This window comes from Oratosquilla oratoria, chromosome 12 (genome assembly GCF_046742065.1).
Source record: "Oratosquilla oratoria isolate Oo_2021 chromosome 12, ASM4674206v1, whole genome shotgun sequence".
In the NCBI taxonomy this organism is placed as follows: Eukaryota; Metazoa; Arthropoda; class Malacostraca; order Stomatopoda; family Squillidae; genus Oratosquilla; species Oratosquilla oratoria.
In genome coordinates, this window is record NC_134788.1 from 35794373 (window position 1) to 35822364 (window position 27992).

The following is a 27992-nucleotide window of genomic DNA, read 5'->3' on the forward strand; positions in this document are numbered from 1 at the left end:
TACACCCTTCGATAAATTCAGCACCTGATATTGGGGACAGAGGGAAATCTACAAAGCAAACCGTTGCAAAAATTGGTACTAATTTCTTGCAAGAGGTCAAGGCAGATACCACATTTGCCTCCATCATGTCTATCTTCAAATCTCTGCATCAAGAATGGAACATACTACAGGGATACCTCACTGTTCGACCGAGTGAAAATAGGTGAAAACTCTTTACGTACACGTATAACCCTTAACCTCGATATACGAAGCTGGGGATGACACAACTCGGTTGTATAGCGAGGTATTCCTGTATAGTTCCGTTAAGTTACTCGACCTCAGTTTTGGAAAAGAATTTAGATTCGTTCCCGAGTCCGGTAACGGGTTACTTCGTTTGACTTGCTCTTCAGGATGGTCGAGTCAAGGTCCATATAGTATATGGACCTTGGGTCGAGTGGCCATTCCTGGTACAGAGATCTGGGCGGTACGGGATTCGGCGTATTTGGTCCTCAGTCATTCTTCACCCCATAACCAAGGAATGCTATTTTGTCGTATAATGTTTTCTTGGCGAGATTCGTCAATATCACTTTGTGTAGACAGTTTTGAAAATCGATACTTGTAACGAACTGTCAACTCGTTCTGCCACCAACTAGTGACGGTTGGCTGGAGCTTGCTTATGACGGTACTGCGAGAGCAGCGGTTCATAACCGTTTTCTATGGTGCCCGTGCCCCTCGATTACCTCATAAAAAAATTCTCGTACCCCCATCCAACATAAATACAATTCAAATATATGGAAAGATACAAACCTTGCTAAGAAATAATTAGATACATTCAATTACTGAACAATGGTAATTTTTTTTTTTCAAATTAGAAATGTCAATTAGTAGGTTACAATGAATACACATAATGCTTTCTCGTGGTATATATATATATAGAGTACTATTGCACTGGCTATCGTGTCTCGTACCCCATGGGGCTACAGATACCCCAGGTGAAGAATCACTGGTTTTGAAAATGTTCATGAAAGTAGCAGTTGCCGACAAGACTGACGAGTTAAACACCATAGACTGAGGAGGTTGTATTTGTGCGACGTTTCGTGTATTTTCGTGTACTTGAAAAAGCTGTAATGAGCGAAACGTCGTATAAAGGCTTAGTCCTCGCATCACGTTTAACTCGCCTGTCTTGAAAACCCAACGACTCTCTCTCTCTCTCTCTCCAGATGCAGCAGTCCCAAGAAGCTGCCACTCAAAACCTCACCTGTATCAACTTATACAATATCACCTCCATTTCCTCATAACACTGGACACCGGTGCAATGTTGTGGGAATTTTCCACAAATTTGTGTCTGAGAAATTTGAAGAATTTTATGTAGAATTTGAAGAATGATCTGTTGCAATGAACTTGTGTATTTAATAATTCCTTCTCTTTGTGGGGGGGGGATGCGGAAATCCAGATTTCCTTGTGGGAATTTTGTGGAAAAAATATCGCTCGTCTTTGAGAACCGACATAGATCACAGTTGGCAACACTGTCACTAGAGTTGCCACTGTGATCCATGCCTCCTCAAAACTGATGATACATAATGCCTATGCAACATGACTAAAGATCCTACATCACCTCTGACTTATTTCTTTGCCATGGTATTTTTGTCAGACAGAAAAGGTTACTGTGAACTAAAATCCAACATTCCCTCCCAGAAGGGTTTATAGGCCTGTTGACATGGGGCCTAGTTTAGTTGCTGCTACTGGTAACTGGGCTAGTTTAGTAGCTGCTAGTGCTAGCTGGGCTATTTTAGTGGCTGCTAGTGCTAGCTGCATGTAACTTACCCAGCACGCAAGTTTCGACCCTAGCATTGTTTGGAGGAAAGTTTACGAACTTTCTGTTGACGTTGGGCAGGTGGAGGGTCGATTACAAGTCGTCGCTAGAGCAGTGGCTCCCAAACTTTAGTGGCTTGAGGCACCCACCCTTGCCAAGCCTTTCACAAGTTCCCTTACATTAGATAATCTAAATTCTAATTTGTCACTATTTTGTTGATTCAACATCAGTGCAACAACATTTTGTCCCAGGATAATATGGAAATTGCTCATCTTTACACTGATGCTGCTTTATTGAACAAAAATGGATGACAGAGCGAGTCGGTAATACGAAAATTAATTTTGCCCTGAATTTAGGCGGCACCCTCAGCAGTTGATCTCACGGTCGGATTCTGTCCCAACATCGGTTGGGAGCCACTGCGCTACAGGCTATCAAACTAGCCCCATGTCAACAACATGGGTTACGGAAGGACCATTCTTGGCTACTGCGAGTTTCTAGCCAGCGAAACTTGAGGGAAAAATTAACCCATTAAACTCCGATGACAAGATGTCTTGTCGTCATTTGGTCAAATAAAACAAAAAATCTTGTCATCGGAGTTTAATGGGTTAAGTCTCGACACTTCTTTCATCTCGATATATCGCAAATTCTTAGAACTCCCCGGGCTGTGCAGTAGAGAGTATTTACACAAGCTTTCTGTCGTGAATACTTTAAGGACAATAATGACATCCATTTGCACCATTCGTTGGTGGCTGGTGATACAAAGAAGATTGCTCGACACCATTAGCGTTCCCTCCGAGCTGTGCGTGTGCAGACGTTTTACAAAACTAGCGCACATAAAGAGAAAATATGCACACCCAAGGTTTTCAAATGAAATTAAAATCCATTCAGTAAAGAAATTCCACCCAAACGTGAACTAAAAATATGGTAAGTTGCCAACCATCAAACCAATAGCTGTTTTTTTCCCTCTTCTAATTCTAGCGGTTCTATTGCAAATGAAACGACTTTGCCACCTTGAGCGCGCACATACTTCAAGAAAAGGCAAAGTTTGCATACAAGCACATTTCTGCGCACACAGCAATAAATTAGAGGGAATATTGCTTAACATGTCACTTCCATCCCTACTTTCTGCTTCCCTCGTTAAATCTCTTTCCCTTCCACCTCTTTCGACACTTTTTTCTCTGTTGTCTCCAAGGGTATAGTAATCACTGGTTACCGGCCAAGAAATACTACATGGGCGCATAATACGTTTTAAATTGTACCGTCGGATTATCAAATTGGGTATTGTAGGGTTATAGTTTGAAGGGTAGATTGGTCTCTTGAGGAAGTGCAGCACAGGTTCTCCCAAAATAAGGTAAAGTGAAATTATTGAGGAGGAAAGTGAGGGAAAACGAGGTTGAGGTGCTGTTTGTGTATCTCCGTTCCAACCCCGATCTGAAACCTCCGGTATTTACAACAAAAAGCTATTGAAAATATATCAGAACATTGGACATTGTTCCTGCTGCTTTGAAATATTCAGTTAGATTTTCATCGTGTATACTGAATATTTCCTAATTCTATGGATTCTGAATACACAAAAGGCTTCTCAGTTCTGGGCTACTCTCGGCACTGCTTGCACAAGCATTTAATAATAATGATAATAATAATAACAAATAAACGAACATCATCTAGGAGAAAACATTGATCAAACTGCCATGTTAATGTTTGTTTACAATATGTACGAAAGTAGCAACTGCCGACAAGTCTACGGAAAATAACACAACTTTTCGCTCGTTATGGCTCTTTCGAGCACAGCATTGTCCTAATAGAGCCTCTGTCCTCGCGTTGTGTTTACGCGTCACAGCGGTTTGAGTAAAATAAAAACAGAGAACAAGATTTTTACTCAATAAATTCTCACTCAAATGGTTGAGCAACATAAGCAGCCTAAGATTGTGAGCGGGAATTACAACGATAAAACATGAAGGTCAACAAAAGAATTTTCATTCCGTCAAGAGTATTCTTTTGTGGCTGTGAGAAAACAAAGGATAAAAAAGGCGGAACATGCCGACAGGAAACCTTTTGGTTCACATCTAGGTCGGATGCGAAAAAAACATAATAATGATCAATAAAATGAGTAAATAAATACTATAATAATGTAAATAATTAATAAAATACACAGATACATGCGTAGGTATAGCTAAATAATAAACACAACATAAAGGACAAAGGAGGGCGCAGAACAAGCGCAACAGATAAAACTCAATGAAGAATAGTTAAAAATAAAGCGTGGCCTGAGGGAATATTCTGTCTGCCAGATCCCTTACATTCGAAGCTTTAAGAATCATTTAGATAAGCACCTCAGCAAGATGCTGTAATGACTATCATTTAATTTATATTATGTTTTATCATTTCTCTATTTATTATTTGCTTGAATGTCATTTATTATATGTCAATTTATTATCATTTACTATTTACCTGTTTATTATTTAGCCATACCTATGCATTTATTTATGGCTTTTATTTATTATTTACATTATTGTTTTTATTCATTTTATTTACTTAATCTTTTTTTTATCCGCCCTCGATATGGACCAAAAGGTCTCCTGTCGGCATGCTCCGCCTTTGTAATCCTTTGTGCCGCCCTGGGGGGGCAAAGTTCTCGGTGCCCCCCCCCCTACTCTTCTCCCATCACTACTCTCCCTTACTGCCTATTATTATAGCGACTGGCTTGCAAAATAATCGTACAGATTTTAAAAATGTTATTTAATGTCCCTATTACAGAAAGGAAAAATATTCTATATTCTGTTGGTTCTAATGCAAAATTCGTATGTTGCGGCAAAATATTCAGGGCTCCTTTGACCTCTTTTTTTTTTTTTTTTTTTTTTTTTATTACAATTATTTTGTCAGCCTTGTGCATGTCCAGACTAGAATTGCATCTCCCCCCCCCCGGGCATATGCCCCCTCCCCCCTCAATGGAAGCATATACGGAAACCGATACGTGGTCAAGCTAAAGACTTGAACCCATAGCGCAATGGACTAAGTCACTGTCACTTGTTATGTCTTGAGCTGGGTTCGAGTCCTTAGCTTAAACATGCACTGGTTTCCGTATATATGCTTCCATCGAGCTCCTTGTAAGTCTCGACTGTGATGGCATGGAATTAAAGTGTAATATGTGGTTGAAAAGATGAATATGTACTGGGGACCATTCAGTGCTTGTAATGTATATATATTATATATATCTAATAATTCTGACAGTCATCCCCGGATTTGAACCAAGGGTTGTGTGAACGCAAAGCTGCTGCTCTATCAACTGAGCTATTGGGTATCTAAAATTCTCCAATCTGGAAATTAATCTTACTCCCGAGGGATTAAGTTCACTGCTAACTGCCATCCTCACCTAAACATATATACAAATATATATATATATACATATATATATATATATACATATATGAAAGGATTCCTGCACTCCATAATCCTGAGGGACCACAAAATCTGTGATAAAAAGTAGATAATTCCTCGTTTACAACCTAAAACCCATTAATCTCCAATATTCAGAACAGAAATCCCTTTTCGGAGATATGCCAGGACATTGGCAAATGGATATGGTATCCACAGTTTTCTAGGTTTTTGGAGTTTCTCATTTTATGTTGGAGATTTGTCCTGCAAACTCCCGATCTATCTTTAGCAAGACGCAATTTATTTATTGTGAACATGACCTACGTGCAGGGCCGTAGCGAGGAATTAAATTTTGGGGGGCTAATCATGCTTTAGGGGGGGCGGGCAGCTGCTGGACTGTGCCCACACACACGTATATATATATATATACAATCACTGATAGTATTTGATATGCCTGTAATGATAACTACAGCTTTATATTCAATGTTGTATATATCATGCATCACAAATTCCCCATAAACTTAGCTTATTCTTTTATAAGTTTCCTGGTGTAGTGTATCTATAATACTTTTGAGTAAAAATCAATTGGGGAGGGGGCATCCAGTTTGATGTTAAATTCTTGTATCATTTTTGCACTGTTTCCTCATTCAGTTTGTTCCAGATATCTATCAATCTGTGTGGGAAGCTATTCTTTTTCAGATCTTTTCTGTAACTATCCTTTTTAAGTTTCTTTTCCAGTTTCTAAGTTGTGTGTGTGTGCGCGCACATGTGTACGTATCGAGAGAAAGAGGAGGTTTAGCAGCCTCTTGAGAAGTGTTAGTATTTAACTGGTAAACTACACGTACATAGCTACTTGGGCTTTATGTGCATGCGTTCGTGCAAGCAAGCATACGTTACATGTACAGATACAAAATACAAGTATAGCAGGTAGATACACAAGAGTACAGCCAACACTGTTAGTAGTTTACGGGTCCATTACATCCATCATTTGTCAAAAAATAGAACGATAACAGTATAAAAATATAAATGCTGTATGCATATTAGGTTCAATATCTTGATGTTCTTTATAATCAAAAGTGTATATATATATATATATAAAATGAGTCTAAATGTATTTGGAAGTGGCTCATTTATACACCTGTCAGTATCTACACAAATACACACTAGATATGCCTAAGTAGTAGGTGCTGGGGTTATGCATTGTAGGCCATTGCATTGTGGGTACAGTGAATATACAGTGGAACAATAACATATGAATTTAATCCATTCCTGAGGGTTGGTTATGGTATGAAAATATTCATAAACAGAATAAAATTGCCCAATATGAAATAAAATTGGATTAATCCAAAGGAAAATGCCCTATACTTTGCTAAAGATTTCAAACTCAGAATACTGGTTAATTAAACCTGTAAAACAAGACTGATGCATAGAATTAAACAGGAAACCTTTAACAATAAAGGATACATCATACAAGTATGAATTACACAAGAATACCAGCCACATGGAAGTTAAAAAAAAGATTGAAAAAATAAATGAAATAAAATAAATAAAAAAATAACAAAATGTACAGGATACATTATACAAGTAAGAATTACACAAGAATACCAGCCACATGGAAGTTACAAAAAAATAAAAATAAATAAATAAATAAATAAGATGAAATAGAATAAAAAATAAAATAAATGAATAACATAAAACAATGTACACCAAACATGACCAGCTTCTAAAATTTAGTTGTTTCCTGAAAAAGATGTTTGTGTACACTTTTGCTCAAATAGGGTAGTGTTCACATTGAGAGTCCACTGTGTGTATTCATAAAGCAAGAGCAGACATATGTAATCTAGAAAAAACAAAAAATTGAGCAACTGGAACTTAAGGAAGTCAAGAGATGTGATGAGGCAAAAGATAAACATTGAAGGGAAGGGGAACAATTATCCTTTTCTAAAGAAAGAACAGAGAAGAATACAAAGAGGAACAAGAAGTAGAGGAGGAAGAGGAAGAATAATAATACCAACTAGACCAAGAGAAAAATAATAGTAATAATAATGATAATAATAATGAACAAATTGCTAAAAATGATAAAGACACCCACAGAATCCAGAAGTTGAAGTTTCAGGTATTTGGAATAACAGCAACTGTTGCCCCAAGTTCTGTTGCATGGTGGCTGGTGACGGCATTAGCCCCAGCCACCTCTTCCTTTACACTGGGGACCCAGCGCTCCACATAGCAGCTCAACAACACTGCCACCTGGTGTCTGTTCAATGAATCACACAAAATCCAATATGGCTGCTCTCGGACAAATGACAACAAAAGAACACTCCAACACTACACATCTCTCGGGGGAAAAAATATTAGATTCTGGTCTGTGTGGGATTTGTGTAGGACTGTTTATCTGTCGCTAGTTTATAGAAGTGGAAGGGGGGAAAGTGACTTGTTAGCTTTTCTTGTGTCAAATGGAGATTATACTGCTCAAGTTAGACCAGTGGTTCTTAACCTTTTCCCATGGTTCCCGTACTCTGTTCACATTGGGTCAGGCTGCACACCGATGCCATTTTGTGGGAGTTTTCCACAAATCTGTGTCTGAGAAATTTGCTCACATGGGATGTTTTGTGAGCAAATTATATGTTGCAATGAACTTTTATGGGTATACAATAATTCCATCTTTTAGTGGGAAGAAAATGAGGAAATCCAGATTTCCTTGTAGGAATTTTGTGGAAAAAAATCTCACTCGTTTGTGGGAACCGGGATAGATCAAAGTGGCAACAGTAGTCTGGCATTCTGAGGAGCAAAGAACAAAGGATGTTCCAAGAGGATTCAACAGATATAAAAGACAAAAGACAATAAGTTCTTAATGACTAGGAAAATTCGAGGAAGACGAAGAGGAGGAGGAGGCAAAGAGATGTTAAAGTAAGATGAAAAATTCAGATGATGAAAATACTTTGGAAGAGTAAAAGTTATTTGAAAATATGAAAATTCGAGGAAGAGGAGGAGGCAAAGAGATGTTAAAGTAAGATTAACAAAAGTCAGATGATGGAAATACTTTGGGAGAGTAAAAGTTGTTCGAAAACACGAAAATTGAAGAGACACTTGGTACGAAAAGACTGGAAGTGCAAAAGTAGTACAAATACCAGGGCAAGGACACAAGACACGAGAAAGCTCATATAATACGAATGGACAAAAAGCATTAAAAGTGATATACAACAAACACAAGAGTGTTATGCACGAAATACAATAGACACATGCATTACACGCAACATGCCAAAGATAAGATACGACTACATACCAAACAAGATTAAGAAACCAATATATGTGATATACAGTGACAAAACAATTACACATTAAATATAACACGTACGAGACACCATTATATGTGAAATACAAAGTTATGAAACTAACATACGTGAGAGATAGATACGAAAATGTGCCTGAAATACAAAAGTATGAGAGTAATACACACGAAACAAACAAAAACGAAGCAAGATATTTGAAACAAAGGATGAGAGATTCTCGTGAAATACGACTTAGCAGCTAACGGAAAAAAGACGAAAGGACGAAAAAAAGAGACAAGCCTGGATAAAGGATTTCGCAAACATTTGGAAACTGTGGGATATTCTTAGTCGAGTGCAACCAGAGCATGGACGGCAAGAGTACCTGCAAGACGTGTGTCAACAAGAACCTCTCTGGCATCCGCGGCCCGGGCATTTGTTCACTTGAACCCAGCCAGAAAAAGCGTTTTCCCAAGCAGAGCTGCATGCCCCCTCATCAACTCACTTGGGCACAAAAAAACCGGCCCACCCACCGAGCATTGCCCAAATACAGGAATACCTCACTATACGATCGAGTGCTATAAAGTAGGTTAAAACAATCAGGAATAAACTCAGACTAAGACTCCTCTGTTTCCAGCTCCCATTTACGTCATATATACACGGGATAAGTCACTGTTTACTTGTTACGTCTGAGCTGGGTTCGAGTCCTTAGCTTGACCATGTATCAGTTTCTGTATACAAGATATGTCACTATACGACCAAGTGCTATAAAGTAGGTTAAAACAAATGTTGGGTGCATACATATGTCAAAGCCCCCATGAGGTGGTAAAAATAATCGAGGGGGGGGGGGAAGGGGGTTGACAGGGTTCATGAACACAACCCTCCCCCTATTTACGTATACGTAAAACCCCACCTCGATACACGAATTTTCGCAGTGCGACCAGTCAGCCGGGAATACAACTTGGATTGTATAGTGAGGTATTCCTGTACCCTAATGCCCAGTCTGCCCCTGTTGTGCCCCTCGTTTATGGACTGCACTGACGGACTGACAGGCTGAAGAATTATGTTTTCTGGGAGTTACGCTGCACTGACGGACTGACAGGCTGAAGAATTATGTTTTCTGGGAGTTACGCTGCACTACCCCAGTGCGGGTGTCGAAATTCTTGGGAAAAGAGAGGTAAACAAACAAAATAACGTAAACAAGAGACGACAAAAAGGAGACAAAAAAGACAACAGAAGATAAAAATAGTAACTGAAAATAAATTTTCAATAATACTAATAATGTAACAAAAGGAATTAATGAGATGGTACAAGGTTACCTGAATGTTTCATTTGGGTTTTTTTTTTCGTCAAGGCAAAAAACCTTGCGTAACCGCCACCCTAATAATGCTTCTTCCTGCCGAAGGAAACCACAGTCGTTAGCCAAACTGAAATCCGTAAACAAAGTCATCATGCTGAGAGACCTAATGCTTGCGGTGTGGCCTCGACTGTTTAAAATGTTTTGGCACTACAGAACAAAGTCTGTTAAGTGACGTCACTGCACTGGGGATCAAATAAAAGCGTCTTGTGGGACGATTTTGGTACGATTGGAAAAAAAAAAAAAAATCCATAAACGTTATTTAAGTGAAGAATGGTCAGGCCCCCATTGGTGGCACTGCACAATCACGTCAAGCTGCAGGGGGCGTACGTACACTTTCGCACGTCCCTAAGGCGACCAGCTCGAGGACAGGACCCGCAGGCATGGGGGTCTGGGGGGGTGACAGTGCTGGATGAGATGACCAAAAGACCCGCTATTGCTTCTTCTTGCCTGGCTTGATCTTCTCAAAGTTGAAATTCTGTCCACGGTCGACCACACGGCCGTTAGCACCACCGTCGCCAAGCGTCTGGAGCGTTCGCCGCCGTGCCCACTGGAACTGACGTTGCGCAAACTCGTAAAACTCGTGTTCGAGCTGCCAAACCTATAAATGGGGACATAAACAGAGCAGAGTTTAGCATCATTCAAGTTACATTAGACGGTTAGGGGCAAAGTTTTAAGTCTAACGGATCAAGTCAGTACGATCAGATAAATTCAGTTACGTTAACCTCTTCCATACGGCAATGCCCGTGTAGGCCCCATGGGGTGCGAGTGGGTATACGAGCATGCCCCAGCATTGACGTCCCATTTATATTCATTTTGTAGCTGCAGATGTGACCCTTGAATTCTGTGAACTGGCTTGATTTTGAACATAAGAATGAAGGAGATTGCAAGAGACCATAAGGCCTATACAAGGCAGTTCCATATCCATCACCACCTTGATTTTTGTGTTAATACTCAGAATGTAAGAGAATGAGCAAATCAACAATGACTTTATATTTTATAAAGCAAATATTGTGATGCATCACTCAATCATCATACATCAGGCATTCCTATGTTGCGCATGAGAATTCGACTTGTATGGAAGAGGTTATGGTAGTTAGAAGAGAGAATTTAGAAGTCTGGTTAGGGTTTGTGCAAAACAAGGCACATCACGATCAATGTTCCCTCTAATTTTCTGCCGCGTGTGTACGCAGAAATTTGCTTGTGTGCAAACTTCACCTTCTCCGAAAAGTATGTGCGCACCTGTGCGAGTTACCATCTGATCATTTAAGCAAATACGCACAATCTGTAAGTTTGTATACCATATTACCTCCAATTATTAGTTGGCAAGTTACCATATTTTTGGGAAATTTATAAGTTGATGTTTGGGTGGATTTTCTTTATTGAGTGGATTTTAATATCATATGAAAACCTTGTGTAAGCAGATTTTTTTAGGTGTGCTAGTTGTAAAACGTATGTGTGCGCACACAGCTTAGAGGGAACATTGATTATGATGAACCTCGCTTGAGTAAGTTGAGGAATGGGAGCCAGTGGAGTTTCTCCGCCTTGGTAAGAAAATGCTTACTCCCTCATCCAATACTTGACAAACGAGGTGGCCGGACATGGGAGAGGAACATCCTCCCGTACGTTCCTTTCACTCCTTCCCACCTATATAATACATATACCAAAGGCTTTTTCCCCCTTACAAGGGAGGTAGCCAAAAAACAAAGGCATAGAAACCACTCCCACCTATTCCATCCCCTACATACTCCACTCCCCTCCCTCTTATCTTGGCACCTCCTGGATGATGGGTCATCCCTGCATCTCCCCCACTGCCCTGGGTGGTCAGAAGCAGTGTCGCAAGACACAGCACATCCACAGCAAGGCTGCTTCATTAAATCAGCAACCCCCCCTCTCCGTCCCTTCATGCAGAAAAGGAGAAAATGGGGAGAAATCCCTTCAGGCTGTGTCAAATTATTTCTCATACATAACCCCTCACCCCTTATCCCCCGCCCACTCCCCCTCATGCATCACAGCATCATCCATACACAACCATTCTCCATTCACAACCCTTCTTCCTACCTATACCTTGCAAATATTGCACCATGTCATTTTCCCGATAAATTTACCTAGTTGTATTGTACAGGCAGGGGAGTTACACTCGCGGGGTCCCGTCTATGTCTTGCTGTGTCTAAATTGTTCTTAAATTCATGTATGGTTTTTGCACACACTATCATTTTGTCCAATTTGTTCCATACATCCAACACTCTGTGGGGAAAGCTGTTCTTTTTCAGGTTCCTTTCCATGTCCTCTTGTGCTTCTCTTATCCCATCTTAGTAAGTCGTCTCTATCAAGGACTTCCATACCTCTAATGATTCTGTAGATGTTCAACAAGTCGCCTCTTTCTCTCCTTTGTTCCCGAGTCAGCAATTCTAATTTTGACAATCTCTTTTTATATGACAGTTTTGATAGTGTTGGGGGCCATCTTCATAGTTGCTCTCTGGATTTTTTAAATTTTCCTTATATTCTTGTTGGTACTGGGTGGTTGTAGTGTCACTGCGTACTCCAATTTCGGCCTTAACAATGAATGCATGCATACATACAAGGCACATGTCATCAGTTATTCGTCAGGGTGGGGAGTTTGCGTTTTTATGCAGTAAAATGTCGTCAAAAGTTTTGTCACTACAGTAAAAGGGCAGAAATGTTAAGAGAGTTTACTTACTAATGTTAGTCTATTTGTACACAACATCCTTCAATCTCTTGGGGTAAGCACTGACTATCTTGCCCATCTAGATGGCATGTCCCCAATACCAGAGCTGGGTGCATTACTGACAGACAGGTAATGTATTATGGTCAATGCATTATCAAAAAATCTGGGGTGCATTACTGTATGTGTTACCAATTTTAATTTCCTTAGAGCAGTCTTCATTACTGCGTAGGTGTATTTACCTAGTTGTGTACATGTATATATATGTATATATATATATATGTGTATCTATATATGTATATATATATATATGTGTATATATATATATATATATATATTTATATGTGTATATATATATATATATTTATGTGTATATATATATATATATATACACATATGGAAAGAATGAGTGAAGAAAGCCTAGTAAAAGAGGTATGGAAGGCAATGTGGAGGGAGTGAACATGAAGGGACGTCCTAGGATGAGGTGGATGGATGGGGTGAAAGGGGCTTTGGGGAAGAGGGGAATGTCTGTTGAGGAAGGACAGGAGAGGATAGAAGACAGGGGTGAATGGAGAATGGTTGTATATGGATGATGTTGTGATGCATGAGGTGGAATGGGCGGGGGGATGTGGGGTGAGGTAGTATGTGTGAGCAAAATTTGACACAGCCCGATGGGATTTCTCCCCATCTTCTCCTTTATGCATGGGGGGACGGAGAGGGGGGGGGTCGCCTATTTCATGAAGCAGCCTTGCTGTGGATGTGCTGTGTCTTGCGACACTGCTTCTGACCCAGGGCAGTGGACAGGGTGCAGGGATGACCCGTCATGCAGGAGGTGCTGAGATGAGAGGGAGGGTGGAGGGGTGTGGAGTGTATTCGGGGATGGAATGGGTGGGAATGATTTTATGCCTTTTCCTTTTTGGCTACCTCCCTTGTAAGGGGGGAAAAAGCCTTGGTATATGTATGTATATATATATACACACACAAACACACACATACCCAGTAACGCAGACCACTTCAAGGAAATTAAAATCTGTAACACACTGACAGTAATGCACCCCAGATGTTTCGGTAACGCGTTGACGGTAACGCCCTACCTGCCCAGCAGTAACACACCCAGTTCTGCTTGATACACACACATATGAAAGAGCCCTCTTCCCCCTCACGGAAGAAAGGTCATTCTTGTATACTGCCGCGTTGTTCATAACATAAGGACGGACATTTAGGAAGAACGAAAAAGTCGAAATAGCAACATGTACATTTGCCTCATTCATTGAACCTCTCGTCTCAGCACCTCACGGAAGAAAAGTCATTCTTGTATACTGCCATATTGTTCGTAACATAAAGACAGACATGAGAACGAAAAATTTGAAATAGCGACATGTATGTATACCAATGGCTCTTACTTTCGTGCTCTGGATTTTGGCGATTGTCTCCTCCGAGGGAAGGAACTTTTGGGCCGTCTTCCGCAGGTGCGATTTTTTACCTGCAAAAAGATACGAAAATGGCTGTCAGGCAAGAGAACACATCCTTGTTGATAACCGAGGAAAATTTAATTACAAATGATACAAGATATTTAATAATAAGAAACACTTCATATGTATGTATAAAACATACATACATACATATGAGATTTGTTGGCCCACTGTCGGAGAACGAGATAAGATGGACAGGAAATCTGTATATTTCGACCACTATCTGTGGTCCTCTTCAGAGGAATGATACATAGTGTGGAGTGTGAGAATATACAGGGTGCGGCATAAGTAATGGCCTTATTTTTTAATCTTATAATGTATATTTTCTTTATTGGCCATTATTGAACCCAATCAGCATTCTATTAATTTTGTTAATGTTTTATATTAATCTATTAACCTGTGGAATACATTCATGTTCAAAAAATAAAGGATAGTTAAAAAAGTTTTAATTTTGTTTCACTTAAACAAAGGGCAATATTTATGCTGCACCCTGTATATAGCTAAGGCCGGGGTTGGGGAGACTCGGGTTATGTACATGTCCTTGACCTCATCAAGGACATATAAGCCTTTTCCTGCCCCCAAATGTACCCCTCTTAACTATACATATTCTCACACTCCACACTACGCATCATTCTGCTGAAGAGGACCACAGATAGTGGTCGAAATATACAGATTTTCTGTCCCCCTAATCTCATTCTCCGACAGTGGGTCAATGAGTCTCATTTTACAAATGTGCTACTACATTATACCTTCCTAATACATGCATATACATACATATGTATTGTATTCTCATATCATAATTTATGGCAAAATATTCAACCTTAGGAATTAGGAAAGTAATGCGTAATTGGAAGTAGGTATGTTCGTATGTATGTGTAACTATTCTCGAAGTTTCCGTGAGAGTCGTATGAACGCCATTCCTGAATATTTAATTATCATTTCAATTCTTGTAATGTGAAAGTGGAATGAATGTGTAATAGGATATCTTTGTACATATATCTATATTATTATATTATTTTGAGAGGTTGTATATGGATGATGTTGTGATGCATGAGGTGGAATGGGTGGGGGGATGGGGGGTGAGGTAGTATGTGTGAGCAAAATTTGACGCAGCCTAAAGGGATTTCTCCCCATCTTCTCCTATACGCATGGGGGGACGGAGAGGGGGGGTCGCCGATTTAATGAAGCGGCCTTGCTCTGGATGTGCTGTGTCTTGCGACACTGCTCCTGACCCAGGGCAGTGGACAAGGTGCAGGGATGACCCGTCATCCAGGAGGTGCTGAGATGAGAGGGAGGGTGGAGGGGTGTGGAGTGTATTCAGGGATGGAATGGGTGGGAATGATTTTATGCCTTTCCCTTTTTGGCTACCTCCCTTGTAAGGGGGAAAAAGCCTTGGTATATGTATGTATGTATTTTGAGTATCTGTTGTTTTCTGTGTGAAAGGGAATAAATGGAACTAATTAGGCAAATGATAATGTAGATAAACATTCAACATATGTATGCATGTATAAAACAGGAAATAATAATCTATCAATCTATACATTGTGGGATTTTTCCTCTTAACCACTTCGGTATGACGTAAAACGTCGTGTGGCATGAGTGGGTATGCGAGGATGCCAGCATCGGAATCTTGATTATACAGGATGTCCCAAAAAAATGTACTCACTCTTTGACTTCCCAGTACTTATGCAGTTTGTGTTAAGTGGAGTGTATTCAGGGATGGAATGGGTGGGATTGATTTTATGCCTTTTCCTTTTTGGCTACCTCCCTTGTAAGGGGGAAAAGGCCTTGGTATATGTATGTTTGTATGTTAAACAATTCTAAATATATACATACATACATATACCAAGGCTTTTTCCCCATTACAAAGGAGGTAGCCAAAAAGAAAAAGGCATAAAATCATTCCCACCCATTTCATCCCTGAATACACTCCACACCCCTCCACCCTCCCTCTTATCTTAGCACCTCCTGGATGACGGGTCATCCCTGCACCCTGTCCACTGCCCTGGGTCAGAAGCAGTGTCACAAGACTCAGCACATCCACAGCAAGGCCACTTCATTAAATCGGCGATCCCCCCTCTCCATCCCCCCATGCATAAAAGGAGAAGATGGGGAGAAATCCCTTCGGGCTGCGTCAAATTTTGCTCACACATACTACCTCACCCCCCCATCCCCTCACCCATTCCACTTCATGCATCACAACATCATCCATATACAACCATTCTCCATTCACCCCTATCTTCTGTCCTCTTCCGTCCTTCCTCAACAAACATTCCCCTCTTCCCCAAAGCCCCCTTCATCCCATCCATCCACCTCATCCTAGGACGTCCCTTCATGTTCACTCCCTCCACATCTGCCTTCCATACCTCTTTTACTAGTCTTTCTTCACTCATTCTTTCCATGTGTCCAAACCATCCCAATATTCTTTCATCAACCCTATCTCCCAACTCCCTTTCCACCCCTGTTCTCCTCCTCACTTCCTCATTTCTCACTCTATCTAGCCTAGTAACCCCCATCATACTTCTCAGACACCTCATCTCAAACACATTCAAACTCCTTCTCTCTTCCTCTCTTATGTTCTATGTTTCTGCCCCATACAGTGCTGTTGGCACAATCACTCCTTCATACAGTCTCCTTGTAGCATCCATTCCCAAATGTCTATTCCTCATTGCACTTTTTAATCCACCAAGGCATTTACTTGCTTCTCTCAATCTACATTCTACCTCCACCTTCACTCCACCTTTTCCTGCCACATTTGCACCCAAGTATCTAAAACTATCCACTTCCTCCAGTCGCTCTCCCTTAACCCCTTCCATACGGTGCCGCACACGTAGGCGTCATGGGGAGCGAGTGTATTCGCGAGGCTGCCATATCGGCGTCTTGATTATATTTATTGTAGTCGCCCCTCCATAATGACATTCTTTCTAATTCTTTTGTAATCGCATTTTCTATGGTTATCAAAATTCACGGGTGAAGAGAGAACGATCGATATAAGCGGTGACTATATTTTATGATGCGAGTATTATTACGACACGTCGTACGGCTGGCATTGGCTGCTGCCACCGAGATCTAAGTCCATGACGCCTACGTGTGCGGCACCGTATGGAAGGGGTTAATGCTCACTACCAGTCTGCTGCCAATTTCACCCACAATTCTAAATGACATTAAATAATAATTTCTACAATATTTTATTTTCCTGAATTTAATTTAAACCCTTCGGATATTATCTATGTCGATGAACACCTACTTGAACACAAAATGCATGAGTACTGGGAAGTCAAAGAGCGAGTACATTTTTTGGGGACATCCTGTATATCTCTACAGTCATACATGAGTTACCCCTGGATTCTTTGAACTGCTTTGATCACATTCTCTGTTTATTTTTACTCGGAGTAAAAGAAAATGAGTAATACAGCAGTGATTTATGTTTTATAATGCGAGTAGAGTGATACATCATACATATGGCAGCCAATGCTGCACACGAGAATTTGGGTTGTACTGAAGTGGTTAACCCCTTCCATACGGTGCCGCACACGTAGGCGTCATGAGGAGCAAGTGGATTCGCGACGCTGCCATATCGGCGTCTTGATTATATTTATTGTAGTCGCCCCTGTGTTTTTACATTCTCCCAAATGCGACCTGAATCCCATTCTCTGTGGTTTTCAAAATTCGCGGGTGAAAGAGAGAACGATCGATATAAGCGGCGACTATATTTTATGATGCGAATATTATTTCGTTACGTCATACGTCTGGCATTGGTTGCTGCCCGCGAGATTTAAGTCCCGTATTGAAGTGGTTAATAAAGGAAGTAGCCAAGTCAAAGGCATAATAACAATACACACATAAACCAAGGGCTTTTTTTCCCCTTACACGGGGGGTAGCCAAAAACCAAAGGCACAGAGACCCTTCCCACCCATTCCATCCCCCACATACTCCACTCCCCTCCCTCCCTCTTATCTTGACACCTCCTGGACAACGGGTCATCCCTACATCTTGTCAACTGCCCTGGGTCACAAGCAGTGTCGCAAGGCACAGCACATCCACAGCAAGGCCGCTTCATTAGATCTGCAACCCCCGCCCCCTCTCCATCCCTTTATGCAGAAATGGAGAAGACGGGGAGAAATCTCTTCTCCGTCTCTGCACGATCTACTTGTTCGTAATGAATGAGAGACACCCAGTATGGTCGTAGTCCTTACCCTATAAACCCGCTTTCCTTTCAATCTCTGCTCGCAAGCCGAGCTATCTATGCTCAATTCTTTACCAAACGTGAACGTAAAAACACCGCTCTTTGCCAAACTTCAAGCTGCCCACCCACCTGTGCGGTAAAGTCTCGAAGCTCCGCGGAAGAGGGAAGGGAATGCGAACTCCATCAGGGCGACAAAATCCTCCATCTGGTCGGTAACGCCTACGAGGAAGTAGTGATGCGCCAGGTTGCGCTTCGCCTCCTCCAGTGCCCACGGGTTGCCAGCTTCCCTGTAGGATGGGGAAAAGAATTGTACACACGGGCTACCAATTTATCTATACAGTACTACCTCTCATTAACGGACGTTAATTAGCTGTGTTTGCTGTGTTTTTTGGTGCTGTTGTTTAGTGCGTGCAATCACTATGCCACCCAAAAACCACTCCAAATCAACGGATTATTCACATTAATGGACACTGTTACCCCCCTTCTAGTCCGTTAATGAGAGGTAATACTGTATGTATATATATATATAAAAATCCAATAATTCCATCCCCACATACTTACCACTCCCCTTCCCTCACTCTTATTTTGGCTCTTTATCTATATATCAAGGGCTTCCCCCCCCCCTTAAAAAGGAAACAAAAAAAAAAAAAAAAAAAACAACACAAAAAAAAAAAAAAAAAAAAAAAAACCTCCCACCCACTCCATCCCCAACATACTACAACCCCTTCCCTCCTTCTTGGCTCTTTATCTACATACATATACCAATGCCTTTTTTCCCCCTTACAAGGAAGGTAGCCAAAGTCAAAAGGCCTAATTCCACTCCTGTCCATTTCATCCACGAGGGGTGAAGATAAGGAGGGACAGGGGTGGGGTGATTGGGAGTGGAGTATTTTGGGGATGGAAAAGGTGAAAGTGGATTTGATGCCTTTTTTCTGGCTACCTCCCTTGTAGGGGTAGGGGGGGGGGGAAGAGCACCTTGGTATATGTATGTATATTTAGATTTGAACTAATGCATTGTGTGTGTGTGTTTATTTACCTAGTTGTATTTTACTGGACGAGAGCTATGCTCGTAGTGACCCATTTTCGTATCTCTCCACATCCAGTTTGTTCTTAAAATCTTGTATAGTTTTGGCACTCACTGTTCCTTCGTTTAGTTTGTTCCAGACAATCACTCTATGTGGGAAGCTATTCTTTTTCAAATCTCTTCTGTAACCGTCCTTCTTTAGCTTCTTCTCATGTCCTCTTGTTTCTCTTCTGTCTCACTTTAGTAAGTCATCTCTATCAAGAGTTTCCATCCCTTTCATAATTCTGTAAATGGTCAACAAATCACCTCTTTCTCTTCTCTGTCCCAGTGTTGATAGATGTAATTTATTCAATCTTTGTTCATATGGCAAATTTGAGAGCATAGAAGCCATTTTTGTCACTGCTCTTTGGATTCTTTCTATTTTTCTTGTGTTCTTTTTTGTGCTAGGTGCCCATAGTGTTGCAGCATACTCTAGTTTAGGTCTTATTAGTGTAACCACTATTTTATTTACCATTTCTTCATCCATGTAGTCAAAGGCCACTTTCATTGATCTTAACAAGTTAAAAGTCTCTCCAACTAATTTTTTGACATGTTTATCAGGTGTCAAGTCAATTGTGTGTGTGAGAGTTTATGCATAAACATAAATGTAGATATATATATAGTGTACATGTTCCTTCTGGAAGTCATGTAAGAAGGAATGTAATATCCTAACAACACTTTCCCCCTTATAAGTGGAAATGCAGATTCAAAACACACACCCCTTTCATACACATTAACCACTTCAGTACGAGTTAAATTCTTGTGTGCAGCACTGGCTGCCATATGTACTTTGCATCACACTACTAACATTATGAGATATAAAGTCACTGCATTGTACATATGGCAGCCGATGCTACATGTGAGAATCTGACTCGTATTGAAGTGGTCAAACGAGCCCCAAGTGCGGAGTTGGCATCCTGTCACGTCTGAGCGCATCCTACGTACCAGCAGTCGGCATGATGCCCGCAGAAGAAGGGAACCTGCAGCCACAGGTGCTGGGCCGAGCAATCAACGTGCTGCCTCGCCACGCACTCGTCAAACGTCTGTAAAAAGAACAAAGTGAAAGATTGAGGAGGATGGGGATTGTTTTCTTTGTCTTGTCTGTATTTCCACAATTGTATCTTACAGGTGATGCATGAGGTGGAATGGGTGGGGGGATGAGGGGGTGAGGTAGTGAGTGTGACAAAAATTTGATGCAGCCCAAAGGGATTTCTCCCCGTCTTCTCCTTTTATGCATGGGGGGACGGAGAGGGGGGGTCGCCGATTTAATGAAGCAGCCTTGCTGTGGATGTGCTGTGTCTTGCGACACTGCCTCTGACGCAGGGCAGTGGACAAGGTGCAGGGATGACCCGTCATCCAGGAGGTGCCATGATGAGAGGGAGGGAGGGAGGAGGGAGGGAGGGAGGAGGGAGGAGGGAGGGAGGAGGGAGGGAGGGAGGAGGGAGGGAGGAGGGAGGAGGGAGGAGGGAGGGAGGGAGGAGGGTGGAGGGGAGTGGAGTATGTAGGGGATGGAATGGATGGGAGTTGTTTCTATGCCTTTTGCCTTTTGGCTACCTCTCTTGTAAGGGGGAAAAAGCCTTTGGTATATGTATGTATGTATGTATCTTACGGGAAGGGGAGCTACGCTCATGGTGTCCCGTCTTTGTATCTCGCAGTGTCTAGTTTGCTCTTAACCCCTTCACTTCGGGCCAAAATCTCGCAGGCAGCATTAGCTGCCAGATGTGCAATGTTGCGTCATAATACTCGCATTATAAAAAATAAAGTCATTGCTGTATATTGCTTGATCTCTTTCACCCGTGAAATTTGATAACCATAGAAAATATGATGAAGCCAGTTTATAGAGTATGGGGGTCACGCAGGTACAACCACAATAAATATAATCAAGACGCTGACATTGGCATCCTCACGTACCCACTTGCTCCTCATGACGCCTACGTAGGCGTCATCGTATCGAAGGGGTTAAATTCGTGTATGGTTTTTGCACATGCTATTGCTTCATCCAGTTTGTTCCATACATCCACTACTGTGTGGGGGGGAAAGCTGTTCTTTATCAGTTCTCTTCTATAACTCTCCTTTTTTGAGTTTTTTTTTCATGTCCCTTTGTATTTCTCTTGTCCCAATTGAGTAAGTCCTCTCTATCAAGGACTTCTGTGCCTTTCATGATTCCGTAGATTAATTTTGATGGGTCGCAGGGACAAAGGAAAATCCTCACGTTTTCAGAGTATTTCAAATACTTGATTAATTACTTTTTTCTTTGAGCCGCACATTACTTATCTAAAATGTGTTCATCCTTTGTTATTTTAGTTTTGTTAAAGAAAAGCTGTACACATTTTTTTCCAAAGTAAAGGGTATATATCACTGTCTATTTTGTTTCTCCTTACTATATTCTGGGTCACGAAGGATTGAAGTGTTCCAAATCGGGTCGCTCATGAAAAAGTTTGAGAACCACTGCTGTAGGTGATCAGCAGATGTGGGGTGCTGCATAAGTCTGACGGGGCACAAACTTATATAATGATTACAGGAAACTCTGGGTCATTTGTACATGAAATAACAATACAAACAAACACACATATACCAAAGGCTTTTTTCCCCCTTACAAGGGGGGTTGCCAAAAAAACAAAGGCATAAAATCCACTCCCACCCATTCCATCCTCATTCTCTCCACTCCCATCCACCCTCCCTCTTATTTTGGTTCTTTATCTATATACCAAGGGCTCCTTCTCCTTTACAAGGAGGGTAGCCAAAAAATAAATTACATACATATACCAAAGGCTTTTTCCCCCTTACAAGGGAGGTAGCCAAAAAGAAAAAGGCATTAAAACCATTCCCACCCAATCTTCCATCCCTATCACACTCCACTCCCCTCCACTCCTCCAAAAAATAAATCAATATATGAAAACTGGATGAAGAGATCAATGGCAGGTCCCTGCAGTTGGTAGCCTTGTAAGATGGAGGCCCTGCAGTTGGTAGCCCTACAAAATGGAGGTCCCGCAGTTGGTAGCCCTACAAAATGGAGGTCCCGCAGTTGGTAGCCCTGCAAAATGGAGGTCCCGCAGTTGGTAGCCCTGCAAAATGGAGGTCCCGCAGTTGGTAGCCCTGCAAAATGGAGGTCCTGCAGTTGGTAGCCCTGCAAAATGGAGGTCCCACAGTTGGTAGCCCTGCAAAATGGAGGTCCCGCAGTTGGTAGCCCTGCATGATGCAGGTCCCACAGTTGGTAGCCCTGCATGATGCAGGTCCCGCAGTTGGTAGCCCTGCAAGATGGAGGTTCCGCAGTTGGTAGCCCCGCAAGGTGCAGGTCCTGCAGTTGGTAGCCCTGCATGATGCAGGTCCCGCAGTTGGTAGCCCTGCAAGATGCAGGTCCTGCAGTTGGTAGCCCTGCAAGATGCAGGTCCCGCAGTTGGTAGCCCTGCAAGATGGAGGTTCCGCAGTTGGTAGCCCTGCAAGATGCAGGTCCCGCCATTGGTAGCCCTGCAAGATTGAGGTCCCACAGTTGGCAGCCCTGCAAGATTTGTCTTTCTGCTGCTGCTGCACATCTTCGAAACCTGTAAACTCTCTTATGAGTTAAACACCAAATGTGAGGACGGAGGAGCCTTTATTTGTATGACATTTGGCTTGTTATAGCCTTTTCAAGTACCTGTATATAGGTTCCATTCTGTCCTCGGTGTTGCAACAATTTTCATGAAAGTAGCAGTTGCCCACAAAATTATTGAGCTAAACACCAAATGTGAGGACGAAGCCTTTATTTGTACGACATACACATAAAGGCTCCGTCCTCACATTTGGTGGTTAACTCGTCAGTCTTGTCGGCAACTGCTACTTTCATGTAAACTGCTACTTTCAAGTCTGGAAGTGATTCACCACAGTCTTGGTCCACAATTTAGACTAGTGATCGACGGCTATTGCCCTCCTGGATGAGAGCTCAGGGCTCGTATATGCCCAATCTATGGGTAATGTTGTGAACTTACACACGATAGTTGGAGTGCTGGCTCGCAATGCAGCGACGTTTAAATTATTTCAGGGGTGAGCAAAGAAGGCTTGAGTATGGATGATGCTGTGATGCATGAAAGGGAATGGGTGGGGGAAGGGAGGGGGATTTAAGGAGTGTTTATGTGCGAGTGATATTTTGATGCAGCCTAATGGAAACTTTCCCCCATCTTTAATGTTTCTGCATCAGGGGACGGTGACGGGGGGGTTGCCGATTAAATGAAGTGGCTTTGCTGCGGATGTGGTATATCTTACTGCATTGCTTCCAATCCATGGTGATAGGCGAGATGAAGGGATGACCCATCATCCAGGAGGTGCCAAGATAAGAGGGAGGGAAGAGGGTGGAGGGGAGAGGAGTATGTTGGGGATGGAATGGGTGGGAGTGGATTTTATGCCTTGTGACTTTGGCTGCCTCCCTTGTATGGGGGAAAAAGCCTTTGGTATACGGATGTACGTACAACACGGTTGAACGTATAATAACCTACCATCTTGTTTCCCATGCGCTTGCGCACCAGATGCGGCCGTAGGTCATCCCCGTAACGGATGAAATAGTAGTACGACACCAGACGCTCCAGGGGTTCCCGCAGGATGTTGATATACAGGGGTTGCCGTAATACACCGAACCTGTCGTGGGAGGAAGCACGGAGAACATAAGAATGAAGGAGACTCCAAGAGACCATAAGTTCTACACTAGGCAGTTCGATGTCTATTACCAACTGTCATCCCCATCCATAAAGTTGTTTAAAAAGTTCTTAACCCCTTCAATACGATGACGCCTATGTAGGCGTCATGAGGAGCAAGTGGGTACGCAAGGATGCCGATGTCGGCGTCTTGATTATATATATTGTAGTTGTACCTGCGTGACCCCCATACTCTGTAAACTGGCTTCATCATATTTTCTCTGGTTATCAAAATTCATGGGTGAAAGAGAATGAGCAATACAGCGGTAACTTTATTTTTTATAATGCCATGCAGAATGTCTAAAAAAAAGGAGGTACAGTGATGGTGGACTGGCTGGTGAGGTTATCTAATGTTTGCTGGAGAGAGGGTAGAGTGCCGGAGAACTGGAGGAGTGCCTGTATAGTTCCACTTTACAAGGGAAAAGGGGACAAACGTGAATGTAGTAGTTTCAGGGGGATTAGCTTGTTAAGTGTAGTTGGGAAGGCTTATGGGAGGATCTTGATTGAGAGGATTAGGAGAGGAACAGAGGGAGTAATTGGTGAGGAACAGTGTGGATTTAGGACAGGGTAGACAGAAAGGCACTGCGGGAGGTTTTGCGGATATACAGGATAGGAGGAAAGCTTCTAGGAGCTGTCAAGAGTTTTTATTAGAGTAGTAGAGCTTGTGTCAGGATTAGAAATGGAGAGAGCGAGTGGTTCGAGGTAAAGGTGGGACTTCGTCAGGGATGCGTTATGTCACCCTGGCTGTTCAACTTATACATGGATGGGGTAGTGCGAGAGGTAAATGCAAGGGTAGTGGGTCAGGGATTGGAGATGGTTAAAGAAAATGGAGAAAAGTGGGAGGTGAGCCAGCTATTGTCTGCGGACGACACTGCATTTGTGGCAGGATCGGAGGAGGGATTGAGGAAGTTGGTGACAGAGTTTGAGAGAGAGTGTGACAGAAGAAAGCTGAAGATAAATGTGGGTAAAAGTAAGGTGATGAGATGTACAAGGGGTGAAAGTGGCAGTAGTCTGGAAGTGAGCATTAAGGGAGAGCGACTGGAGGAAGTGGATAGTTTTAGATACTTGGGTGCTAATGTGGCAGGAAAAGGTGGAGTGAAAGTGGAGGTAGAATGTAGATTGAGAGAAGAAAGTAAATGCCTTGGTGGATTATATGAAGGAGTGATTGTGCCAACAGCACTGTATGGGGCAGAAACATGGAACATAAAAGAGGAAGAGAGAAGGAGTTTGAATGTGTTTGAGATGAGGTGTCAGAGAAGTATGATGGGGGTTACTAGGCTAGATAGGGTGAGAAATGAGGAGGTGAGGAAAACAGGGGTGGAAAGGGGATTGGGAGATAGGGTTGATCAAAGAGTATTAGGATGGTTGAACACATGGAAAGAATGAGTGAAGAAAGACTAGTAAAAGAGGTATGGAAGGCAGATGTGGAGGGAGTGAACATGAAGGGATGTCCTAAGATGTGGTGGATGGATGGGGTGAAGGGGGCTTTGGGGAAGAGGGGAATGTCTGTTGAGGAAGGACAGGAGAGGACAGAAGACAGGGGTGGATGGAGAATGGTTGTATATGATGTTGTGATGCATCAGGTGGAATGGGTGAGGGGATGGGGGGTGAGGTAGTATGTGTGAGCAGATTTTGACACAGCCCGAATGGATTTCTCCCCGTCTTCTCCTTTGTGCATGGGGGGACGGAGAGGAGGGGTCGCCGATTTATGAAGCGGCCTTGCTGTGGATGTGCTGTGTCTTGCGACAATGCTTCTGACCCAGGGCAGTGGACAAGATGCAGGGATGACCCATCATCCAAGAGGTGCTAAGGTAAGAGGGAGGGTGGAGGGGTATGGAGTGTATTCAGGGATGGAATGGGTGGGAATGATTTTATGCCTTTTCCTTTTTGGCTACCTCCCTTGTAAGGGGGAAAAAGCCTTGGTATATGTATGTATGTATGAGTATTATGACACAACATCGCACGTCTGGCAGCTAATGCTGCCTGCGAGATTTTGGCCCATATTGAAGGGGTTCAAACAACTGATAGTTTCGGCATTAGCTACATGTGCACAGCCAAACATGCAGATGCGGGTGATGCCCTCCTAAGCACTTGAGAGGATTCGAAGTAACATGTGGCCACACTCTGGAGAACATTCAGTCAAAATTGGCATTTTTATTAGAACCTGCATTGTCATACATACATATACCAAGGCTTTTTCTCCCTTACAAGGGAGGTGGCCAAAAAGGGAAAGGCATAAAATCATTCCCACCCATTCCATCCCTGAATACACTCCACACCCCTCCGCCCTTCCTCTTATCTGAGCACCTCCTGGATGACGGGTCATCCCTGCACCTTGTCCACTGCCCTGGGTCAGAAGCAGTGTCGACACCACATCCACAGCAAGGCCGCTTCATTAAATCGGCGACCCCCCTCTCCATCCCCCCATGCATAAAAGGAGAAGATGGGGAGAAATCCCTTCGGGCTGCGTCAAATTTTGCTCACACATACTACCTCACCCCCCATCCCCACGCCCATTTCACCTCATGCATCACAACATCATCCATATACAACCATTCTCCATTCACCCCTGTCTTCTGTCCTATCCCGTCCCTCCTCAACAGACATTCCCCTCTTCCCCAAAGCCCCCTTCACCCCATCCATCCACCTCATCCTAGGATGTCCCTTCATGTTCACTCCCTCCACATCTGTCTTCCATACCTCTTTTACTAGTCTTTCCCTTTTACAAGGGAGGTAGTGAAAAAAGAATAATAATAATAATAAAATAAATACATAAGTAAAAAAAAAAAAAAAAAAAAAAAAAAAAACAAAAAAACAAAAAAAAAAAAAAAAAAAAAAAAAAAAAAAAAAAAGAGGCATAAACTCCACTCCCACCCATTCCATCCCTATATACAGTAAACCCTCGATATAACAGACGATATGGAGACTGGGGTCTGTCGTTATATCCGAAGATCTGTTATAACCGACGATCCCTCGCTATAACGGATGGAAATCCGTTATAGTGAGGCTTTGTCCACTCAGTGTTTTGTCTGTTATATACGGTATATCGAAGGTTTACTACACTCCATTCCCCATTCCCCCTCTTCCCTCCCTTTTATCTTGGCTCCTCCTGTATGACAGGTCATCCCTGCATCTTGCCCACTGCCCTGGGTTGCAAGAGAAAACTGCTACCATCGTCATTACTTCCTTTTCCGTTTCTGTTTTGGGAAAATAGTTTACAGATTGCCGAAAGGAGCTATGATGGACGGGCCAACAAACGGGTTTTCTGAACGGGCACGCACACCCCGTTATCAGGGAACAAGAGCCTTGTGGTGTTCATACATACTAACTGCCTGTACGTACATACTAACTGCCCGTACATACGTACTAACTGTCCTTACATGCGTATTAACTGCCCATACATATGTACTAACTGCCTATACATGCATACCAACTCCCCATACATATGTACTAACTGCCCATACGTATGTACTAACTGCCTATACATACATACTAACTGCCTGTACGTACGTACTAACTGCCTGTATGTACGTACTTACTGCCCATACGTACGTACTAACTGCCCATACATATGTACTAACTGCCCATAAGTACGTACTAACTGCCCGTATGTACATATTAACTGCCCGTATGTACGTACTCACTGCCTGTACGTATGTACTAACTGCCTGTAGGTACATACTAACTGCCTGTAGGTACATACTAACTCCCCATACATATGTACTAACTGCCCATACGTACAGTACATACTAATTGCCCATACGTACGTACTAACTGCCCATACATGCATACTAATCACCACTCACCTGGAAAAGTCAAGGAAGGCAATGTGGCCGTGATAAATGGCCGGTTTCTTCTGGTCCCAGTTGGTCACGTTTGACACAAACCGCACCTGCAATGAGACCCAAGAAAATCGGGTCACTGGGGCGGATAATCGCATGAGAGAGAGAGAGCTCCTGGGTTTGATGCACATAAACATGCATGTAAACATTCATACATGTAGAAACGCACACAAGTAGTTGTATTTATTTTATCACTGACTTCCCAGTTATCTACTGTATAAAAACTTGGTTACAAGAAACTCCCATGTTATAAGTCAAATATGTGTTCCCCCAAAATTTTCTGGAAAAA

The 27992-nt window shown here is 42.4% G+C and overlaps 1 protein-coding gene across 7 annotated transcripts in view; it reads right to left on the reverse strand.

The window, feature by feature from the left end:
- The window catches only part of Hs2st (Heparan sulfate 2-O-sulfotransferase), a 48348-nt gene that overhangs the window by 322 nt on the left and 20034 nt on the right, over nucleotides 1-27992 (reverse strand). For 2 of the 7 annotated variants that reach the window (XM_076195142.1, XM_076195141.1), the window contains exons 5-11: nucleotides 27668-27753; nucleotides 23667-23805; nucleotides 20143-20240; nucleotides 18264-18421; nucleotides 13880-13959; nucleotides 11567-11691; nucleotides 10241-10391 (exon numbers count right to left, since the gene is read on the reverse strand). In XM_076195142.1, the coding sequence (XP_076051257.1) occupies nucleotides 10241-10391; nucleotides 11567-11691; nucleotides 13880-13959; nucleotides 18264-18421; nucleotides 20143-20240; nucleotides 23667-23805; nucleotides 27668-27753 (837 nt within the window). Of the gene's footprint in view, nucleotides 1-9752; nucleotides 10392-11566; nucleotides 11692-13879; nucleotides 13960-18263; nucleotides 18422-20142; nucleotides 20241-23666; nucleotides 23806-27667; nucleotides 27754-27992 lie in introns of all 7 variants that reach the window. The other 5 variants (XR_012966999.1, XM_076195143.1, XR_012967000.1 and 2 more) reach the window with 5 other exon arrangements.